This window comes from Eutrigla gurnardus, assembly GCF_963514095.1.
Source record: "Eutrigla gurnardus genome assembly, chromosome: 3".
Classification (NCBI taxonomy): domain Eukaryota; kingdom Metazoa; phylum Chordata; class Actinopteri; order Perciformes; family Triglidae; genus Eutrigla; species Eutrigla gurnardus.
This window is the reverse complement of record NC_139917.1, coordinates 12,569,188-12,578,864: the sequence shown is the minus strand read 5'-3', so window position 1 is coordinate 12,578,864 and position 9,677 is coordinate 12,569,188. Positions and strand designations below refer to the sequence as shown.

The window sequence follows — 9,677 nt, the reverse complement described above, 5'->3', positions numbered from 1 at the left end:
TATAAATAGTGCGTAACACAAACAAGGTTGTATGCATGACATTAAAGCATGGCAGCAGACACAAGCGTTCATAATCACCACCATGGTCATTGTTGTGTACAAAAAGGTCAATGAGTTGGCTGACTGATCTCTCTGAAAACCTGCAGACACAGAGAAGATGAAATCTACCCTCATCACTGATCTACAACCAGTGTACATCTTCACTGTTCTATCTATTCTAAAGATTCCTATTTGCAGTGAAACCTGATCCTGAGTCTGTATTAAGTTCACTGCCATGACAGCGTGTATGACATGTGTCACGTGTGTGTGTGTTCATCTTGAATGACCTGAGCATATGTAAGAAAGTGTCATGTGTGTATGTGTGTGACTGACACGGCAAGGTTGTGTGTGTGTGTGTGTGTGTAGTACAGGTGATTGCGGTCATGTACACAAGTGGATTGGGCCGCAGGCTTCACATTTCACCCAGTACCTGTGTGCTATGTGATACTACTGTGTGTGTGTGTGTGTGTGTGTGTGTGTGTTTGTGTGTGTGATAGCCCCAGCTCCTGTTCCATGGCACATCACACACTGAGGGACAGTGACATTGAGGCAAACTGCGACTAACAACTAGCGAAGCATTCAGAGCTTCTGACAGGATGTGAAGATTTTGAGACTTTTCTGCGGCGTGGCTGAGCGTCAGAGGGGGAGAATGGATATCAGAACAGTGTGACGCTCTGGAATTTGGACCCGGGCTCGACTGCTTCGCTGAATTATTGATCCCTCGCATTGGGACCGGTTGAAGATGAGGCAGGCAGCGCTGGTGGTTTGGATCAGCCTTTTGGTGCAAGGTTAGTTCTGTACGATGTTTATATATACATTGATATTTAAATAAACCTTTTCTGTAGGACCCACCCTCTGCTCTCCTCTTGCCCCCTCAGTGTCCCATGGTGCTCAGGGGCATTATGCCCGCAAACTTCTGGCTGACCTGATGGAGGACTACTCCAACGCTCTGAGGCCGGTGGACGACACAGACAAAGCCCTCAACGTCTCCCTGCAGATCACCCTGTCACAGATCAAAGACATGGTAGGGAGGAGCAGATAAATATACATATATGACAAAGTAACCCAGGCAGCAACCTCCGTTTCTGAGAAGTGAAGCTGAGGCTAAAGTGCCTTAAGCTTGCATTCTCTCTGTTGGCCATCAGGGGGCGACTCCTCTGGCTGCAAACATTAATCTGATTGGATGGAAATCTATGAGAGATAACCCTACTCCTCTCTTGATTTGTTATCTCAGTAAACATGAGTTTCAAGTTTCCTTCAATAAAGCATGATGTTCATTTACTAAATTATCTTACATTTAAATCAAATAGACAATTATACTCTTTTATCATAATATAAAATGATTGAACATGATGAAAGTCTATTTTCACAAATTTAAGATAGAGAATAGACACGTCAATCAGGATCAATATCAGTAAATTAAGTTGCTGAAGGACCTTGGTGGCACATCTCATTTGATTTATAGCTCATGGCGAGAGTCCAGTCAAACCTAAAAAGAATAACAAAAGGTTGACTGGGGAGTCGCCAGGGCACACAGGAATTAACCCTGATGCTTTGGGGGACAAGAGGACAATCAATGCACTTGAACCAGACAGGGCAGGAAAGCATATACTGTCTCGTAGCTTAGGGTTAGCAGAGAACTTAATCATTTTCTGGAATGAATCATATTAGAGGGGCAATGGAGAAGGCCACCGATCCAGAGGGAAGACATGAAAGGAGCTCAGGGGAGGATAGAGGGAGACAGAATGAGAGGTAAAATGGAGAGCAAAGAAAATGAGAATTGACATGAAGGAGATATCAGAGCTGACGTTAGATTGTCCTCTTTTGTCTGACCATAAGCAGACATGCCCTGCCAGCAGATTAACAAAGATATCACTTTCCACACAAGAAAGATTTTTCAGTGGTTAAAAATGTCATTCTCTGTTCTTCAGGGAGAAGTGTGACAGCTACATCTTTGGATGTAAGAGCTGGAACTAGCAGGGTGAAATAGGTCAGGTGACATGAGAGACATGCAGAAATCAGATCATTTGGTTCGTCCTCTTTTCTCTCCAACTTCACTTCAGTGGAGGTCAGTTGTCATCTAATGTGCAAACCAGGTCATTTGATAGTAAAGTAGGATATTGTTGGACAAAATTACCCTTTCTATTTAATTCAGCTGGCTCAACCAAGATGGTGACACTCAAATATGGTGAGTTTCAAATAATCAGGTCAGTGTTTCAATGAAAAGCAGGTATAACAAGTGACTCTCTTCAAGTAAACACATGGCAATATATCAGTCCTGATCTCCTGCAGCATTCCACTTCTTATCTGCAGAGGTTTAAAAAAGTTGCTTAATGTTGTACATAAATGATTCAGCTGTTAAAGTATAATCTAAGTTTAGTGAGTCTTGCCTCAGTCATGGCGGCGTATTTACAGGAACTATATGTTTGGCTTTTGATGTTGATTCCTGAATTGATGAGTTGAAAGATAAAAAAAATAATTGGCAACAATTTTTCTAATTGCTTTTTTTAAACATCCGTCTGAGGTAAATTGAGGAACTGTATATGCTATTTTGACTTTCTTTTTAGCAAAATACTCTGATTGAATTTGCCTCTCTGCTAAACAGTTTATATATATTGTATGCTTTTATTGTGAAGGGTAAGGATTTGGTTTGTGCTGCCGTTGTCAAGGTTAAAGGGGGTATTAAAGTATGTGTTGTTGTACAGCATAAGGGTACGTATTATATGTGCGTTCCTCACAACATAATTGGCTGATGCCTTTGTTCACGGAGTGAAAGCTCAGAATAATCAACCTTGTTCCACAAAAAAATAAAATAAAAATGATGGCACTTATTTGCTGTGCAATCCTCATGTTTTGTATGAAACAACAGATTAAGAAAATATATTAATGTAAATGAATCGTAGGTGTGTAAAGGCTGTTAGACATATCATGCTTTTTGAATATCAACTTGGGCAGTGGGAAATTAATCACAGGCATTTTTTTCTTTTTACTGTTTTCTGACATTTAATAGACAAAGCAAATTAATCAATAATGGAATATTTGTCAGCTGAAACTTGAAAACAACAATGATTGTTTTTGTTTTTTAACAACAGTAAAATAACCAAAACGCAACGTAAAACCACTTGTAGTCTGAGAGAATCAGTCGTTATTAGAGGCGATTAAACTTATCCAACAATGTCCCTCATGTCCAAAGACATGTCCAAAGACATGAGGGGACTTCCTTATTAAAAACCAAAACCTGGTCGTTCATCATCAATGTTATTTGTAAGATACACATTCTATGAAAGGCGTATCTAGGTTGTGCATTTCACTGCGATTAGCTGGATCATAACTTGGCGGTGAATAAGATTAATATCTCATCAGATCATTAATAGGTGGGTGTGAAATAGGAAGGATCTGACTTTGTATAGTAACAGTCTCTCACGTATGTGAGTGATGAGTATCTGGCCGTCAGAATGTGAATCTTTGAGATATGAAAAGTGTTTGGTTTGTGAGCAGTGAGCCTCTCAGCCACGTGGTTCACTTCAGTTCATGACTTGTACTGTGATGTGTTACTCGTGGCCTTTGCCAAGTCTGAGCACCTGCAAGGCTCAATCTGACATTTCTGTGGTCAGAGTCAGGTTGAAAGCTAGTCTGAGTGCACAGGCAATCACTGTCAACCAATATTAGGCAAGGAGGTGCAATGTTGGGCACGGAGAACAACATTAACAGCAATAACCACTTTGTTATCAAAATATGTGCAATGTGATTCTAGGAATAGTAGTCCCAAAAAGTTGTGTTTTTTTCTGAAAAAATGCAAACCCTCAATTGCACTCAACAGGTACATTTTGTTCTTATTTTTTGTGTAAACCTGCGAGAAACTTATACTTAATCAACCTTTCTTGATTGCAGGTCTTTATAATAACATCACAATCCTTTCTTATGAATTAGGTCATTTCGTGTATACGTGTAAAGACAAAATTGTTGACTTGTTTGTTGCATCACAATTTTCCAACCCACAGAGAAAGACTTACAGCAATCTTCACGAAGAGTCTTAAATGAGAGCAAAGTATCAGGATGTTGCTGTCTGGATTCTCTAATTCAGAGATCTTCAACAGGGGGTTCGGGACCCCTAAGGGGGCCGCAGAGTTACTGCAGGGGTCCCCGAAATCATTTGATCCCAAATGTTCAAAAACACACCTTAACATGAATGCAACCTATAATAAGCAAATATAAACATTCCCGTTTGTTAAATCCTATATTGAGAAATTGTGATGTAGAAATGCCAAAATAGAATTAAAATATGAATCTGTCAAAAATTATAATTTTAATGGCTTAGCATTGTATACATACATCATCACAGAGTACTGTTATACATTGCACTGCAGGCTGCACTACACACTACACCAGTTTCATAAGGAACACAGTTTTATATGACAAGTAATAGGGGGCCCTGCACCGGGTCACTTTAATCCTTGGGGGTCCTTGGCCTGAAAACGTTGAAGACCTCTGCTCTAATTAGTCCTGGTGGTTTTTAGAGGAATACATGATGAAATCATTCAAGGTTTTCTTTTTTTTGCCCAGCCATAGTGGTATTCAGGTATGGATTTAATCCACATTGTGGTTTATATTGTTTTAGATAAGACTTTAGTGACTGATTCCAGTTCTAATGTAAAAGGTATTAAAGTGATGACCTGATACATTTATATTGAACTTGGGTCGTGATAGGTCATAGCCTCATTTTGGATGTCGCCATCTTGGAATTGTTGCAACCATAAATCTGACTAACACAAGTGGCACCCCTAGCAGCAACCATACTGGATTCTGGTGTGAAGCTTTGAACAAAGTTAGTTTAAAAATTCAAGGTCAACTTTACAGTGACAGTGTTCCTCAAGTTTGAGTCAGGCGGACTTGTCTATTCTCTATCTCATATTTGATCAAATAAACCTCTAAATAAACTTACAATAACTTTTGATCCGGTAGGTCTAGTTATGATTTACAGAAAAGTACGTAGGAATTGGATCTATGATGTAGGAGGAGTTATATACACTACATGTAAAATAGCTGACTTCCTTAAGGGTATGGGTCCAATAGGCCTTTTTGTACATCTCAGCATGTTCCATATACCTACAAAATGTTATACATCTATGTCAAAGCTAAAGGTGGGTGCTTTTACTTTGAAAAGTTCAAGGTAGCGCTTTAGAGCCAATTTGACATCAGACATGGTTGACATGTGTACACAGTTTCCTGATGATTGGCCCAATGTTTATGGAGTTGTGTTATGAGTGTTTGTTTCCAAAGTACTGCCCTTTGATTTTCATTGGATAATATCTTCTGAACGCAACCAGATTTTACAAAACCTTTGATAACTTTTGGTTAGCCAATGCAACCAAGTTTTATACTCCAGAATTTCAATACATCAAGTAGAGGACTTGCAAAAGAAAGGTCAAAATTAATGCGGCAAAGGCTGAGAATTTCCGCCCAGCTCCAAAGAACATTTTGGTCCCAAACTTAAATCACTTTCTGCAACTCTATAGTCTGTTTTGTTGGACTAGTTTGTTCCTGATATATTGAGTTACAAAACTGCAGCCTTCGTTTCTGAGCTGAGATGTCACTTGAGTCGAACTTTGACAAATCTCCTCAGGAGCCACAGAAGACAACAGATTTCACAGACTGTAGAGTCCCCCCAGTGACTAATGCATCGACTTTGATGTGGAAATTGGCAAAGGGTCCGTTTAATTTGCTAGTAGTAATCGGAAAGACCAAATGTATAGCTTCAGACTTCTGTTCTTGTAGAAACCAACAAGTGAATAGCAATGCACTGGACTACAAAGAAGGGTGCTGCATCCCGTCTGATGAGAATTGTTTTTCAGGAACCACCTTTTCTCGTTGTGTAGGATGAGCGGAACCAGGTGCTAACCACGTACCTGTGGATCAGGCAGGTCTGGCACGACGCCTACCTGAAGTGGGACAAGGAGGACTATGACGACCTTGAGATGATCAACATCCCAAGCGACCTGGTTTGGAAGCCCGACATCGTCCTCTACAACAAGTCAGTAACAAGTCACAGCTCACAGCGTACCCATAATGCAGCAGTGTGTGTATCTGGCTGACCTGTCCTCTCCTGTGTGCCTCTGTAGGGCAGATGAGGAGTCTGCGGGTGCATCCAGCACTAATGTGAAGCTGCGTTACAATGGAGAGATCGTCTGGGACTCTCCGGCCATCACAAAGAGCACATGTGTGGTGGATGTCTCCTACTTCCCCTTCGATTGGCAGCAGTGCAAGCTCACCTTCGGCTCCTGGACCTACAATGGCAACCAGGTGTGTTTCAGCAGCAGCTGAGGGGGCGAATGAGACAGGGATCACACCTTATGTCTGGTCTTATGTTAAAGGAGCAGTGTGTAGGGTTTAGTGGCATCTAGCGATAAGGTTGCAAATTGCATCCAACGTAATTCCACTCCGCTCACCCCTCCCTTTCCAAGCGTGTCAGAGAACTACAGTGGCCTTCAGGGAACGTAATAATGCTTGATCCAGTGTTTGGATTGTCCTTTTTGGCCAACTAGCATGTGTGGGGCACGATAGTGCTAACACAGCTGACCTCATCATCATTTCATCTTGGAATTCTGGTTGTTTCTGCGACCACATGACATTAGCACATATCTGTCAATACCCACAATGTGTGTCCTCTTCTCAGGTGGACATCAGTTTGGGGATGGACAGCGGTGACCTGTCTGACTTTGTGGAGAACGTGGAGTGGGAGTGTCACGGCATGCCAGCGGTTAAAAAAGTCATGATGTACGGCTGCTGCTCCGACCCTTACACCGAAATCACCTACACGCTGCTCCTGAAGCGGCGCTCCTCCTTCTACATCTTCAACCTGCTGCTGCCCTGCTTCCTCATCTCGTTCCTGGCCCCGCTGGGCTTCTACCTGCCGGCCGACTCGGGGGAGAAGGTTTCCCTCGGCGTCACGGTGCTGCTGGCGCTCACTGTGTTCCAGTTGATGGTGGCAGAGAGCATGCCTCCCGCAGAGAGCATGCCCTATATAGGTTTGAATTATTCTCCCTGCATTCACTTTTGCCTCATTATTGAACTATCTAAAGTTGAGCCAAAACGGCATTTCAAGAGTATCTAGCTTCCCTACTGTGACGTATTTCCAAGTGTAACAGGATAGGCAGGCAGGAATTTGATCTGATGGTTGAAAAGATTAGATCTTCTCTCGATCTGTGCAGAGCTGAAGTTGCAGATTGATTGATGGATGGATGTCATGATGTTATTTATTGAAATTGGTTGTTACTAGCTGATTTTGTTTTCCAGGAAGAAAATAACATTGGATTTAAGACAAAAATATTTAAATAATGGAAAAAAAGTGCATAAATTGTTTAATAGGTGAACAATATGAATGTGAATGGTTGTCTGTCTCTACATGTCTCCCTGTGATAGACTTGTTACCTGTCTGTCTCTACATGTCTCCCTGTGATAGACTGGTTACCTGTCTGTCTCTACATGTCAGCCCTGTGATAGACTGGTTACATGTCTGTCTCTACATGTCAGCCCTGTGATAGACTGGTTACCTGTCTGTCTCTACATGTCAGCCCTGTGATAGACTGGTTACCTGTCTGTCTCTACATGTCAGATAGAATGGTTACATGTCTAGGGTGAACCCTGCCTTCACCCAATGATAGCTGGGATCGGCTCCAGCCCCCCGCAACCCTAAATACAGGATAAGCGCTAGACAATGTATGGATGGACATTATCTGGACTTATCTCAAGTCTTTTTCCTCTTGGCAGAAATGGGTTTCTAATTAAACTTCATGCAACTTGGAGTCAAAATTGAGAAAATTGGACAGATTTGCGTAGCATGTTTTTCCCGATCCTTGCTTTTGGATGTGAATGTTCAACCCAGTATTTACAAATGTTGGCTTTCATGTATGTGTTGTCTTTCCCCTTCATAAACCTGTCCTGTCCTTTGTCCTCCCCGTAGGGAAGTACTACATAGCCACCATGACTTTGATCACAGCCTCTACCTCTCTCACCATCTTCATCATGAACATTCATTTCTGTGGTGCCGAGGCCAAGCCGGTCCCTCACTGGGCAAAGGTGCTCATCATAGACTACATGTCTAAGATCTTCTTTGTCTACGAGGTGGGAGAGAACTGCACTACCCCGGAGAGTGAGAGGACCCCACTCTACCCCGAGGAGCCCTTGAACGATGACGGCAGCTACCACGACGAACATTTCCATGACTACCATCATGACAGCGACCCGTACAGGTACAGCAACGGCCACGGCGTGCATCACCACGACAACAAGCATCACAATAGACAGGCGAACGGCAACGCCAACAATAGCCGTCGCCATTACGACCACAGCAACCACGCTTCCAGGCTGGAGAGGGGCGAGGGGAAGCGGGAGCCCATGCAGCGCTGCCACCACATCAGGAGGGATGAATTGGACTACGGCGCCGCTCCTAGTCCACAAAACCGCCAGCACCTGAATGGAGGGCTGAAGGAGCAGCTCCTCTATTCCCCAGAGAAACTTCGAGTCCCAGCCTGCCCTTGCTGCTGCCCCTGCCTCCAACATAAACAGGTACATCACCACAGCATCTCCTTTCATGTACTAAAAAATCTGCTGGCGATGGAAATGTGTTTTCTGTGCTGTCTGTGGATTGTGGATTACGTTTTTCTCTTATAAACTGTGTCCCAATTCAGCGGCTGCATCCTTCCCAGCTTCCATTTGAAGACTCCTTCAAATGCAGCTTAGAAATATGGCCTTGTTTTCCTGATTAACAGGATCCAACTGATGGATCCATCACGAGCCAACTTATCCATACATGTATTGCACACCGGTGACGATTGGATTTATAACATGGCGTCTATGTGTGAATTAGCAGCAGGAGATACAGCAGAAACACTCTCGCCTGGAATATATGAAGCGTGGAAGGCGCTGGCGGTGAAGCATATAGGCTACTCCGTCTCATTTTGGAGTTTGGGGGTTAAGCTACTCTTTAAGTGCTTGCTTTAGTTCATCTATGTGTCTCTTCCTCAGGTGGTGAAGAACATCCAGTACATCGCCAACTGCTTCCGCGAGCAGAGAGCCACCTGCGTCAAGGCCGCAGAGTGGAAGAAGGTTGCTAAGGTCATGGATAGGTTTTTCATGTGGATATTCTTCGTCATGGTCTTCCTCATGAGCATCCTCATCATCGCCAAGGCATCCTGATTGCCTCCCTCCTCATTGATGACATTCATTGTCCTCCGTCACAGCGGGACCTCAGCGCTACTCAAGAGTCACCTCATGTTTACTTTAATGCAACACCAGACAGAGTGTTTTATATGTGTGTGTGTGTGTGTGTGTGTGTGTGTGTGTGTGTGTATGTGTGTGTGTGTGTGTGTGTGTGTGTGTGTGTGTGTGTGTGTGTGTGTGTGGTTGTACTGGTTCATTGCCATTTTGATTTTGCTTTGACATAAAGAGGAACTGCACACATATTGTCCATTTGAAACACCAAAGCACAGAAATTGATCAAAGTTTCTCCGTTAGTTAACGTTGGGTGTGCTTGCATGTGTGACCGAGCAGTGGAGCGGTAAGACAATCTGGGCCTCGCCTTGAACATGCATGAACTCTCAATTATGGATGAGTTAACAGCTATAGGCATTACTTTACTT

General features: G+C 43.0%; 1 protein-coding gene across 1 annotated transcript; it reads left to right on the top strand.

The window, feature by feature from the left end:
* Positions 1-781: 781 nt before the first annotated feature.
* chrna9a (cholinergic receptor, nicotinic, alpha 9a) lies at positions 782-9,234 on the top strand (the record flags this gene model as incomplete). The annotated part of the gene is made up of 7 exons (XM_084005695.1): positions 782-827; positions 918-1,063; positions 5,916-6,070; positions 6,159-6,339; positions 6,713-7,064; positions 8,000-8,604; positions 9,064-9,234. The coding sequence occupies 7 exons, from the start codon at positions 782-784 to the stop codon at positions 9,232-9,234; spliced, it is 1,656 nt and encodes a 551-aa protein (XP_083861821.1).
* Positions 9,235-9,677: the final 443 nt, after the last annotated feature.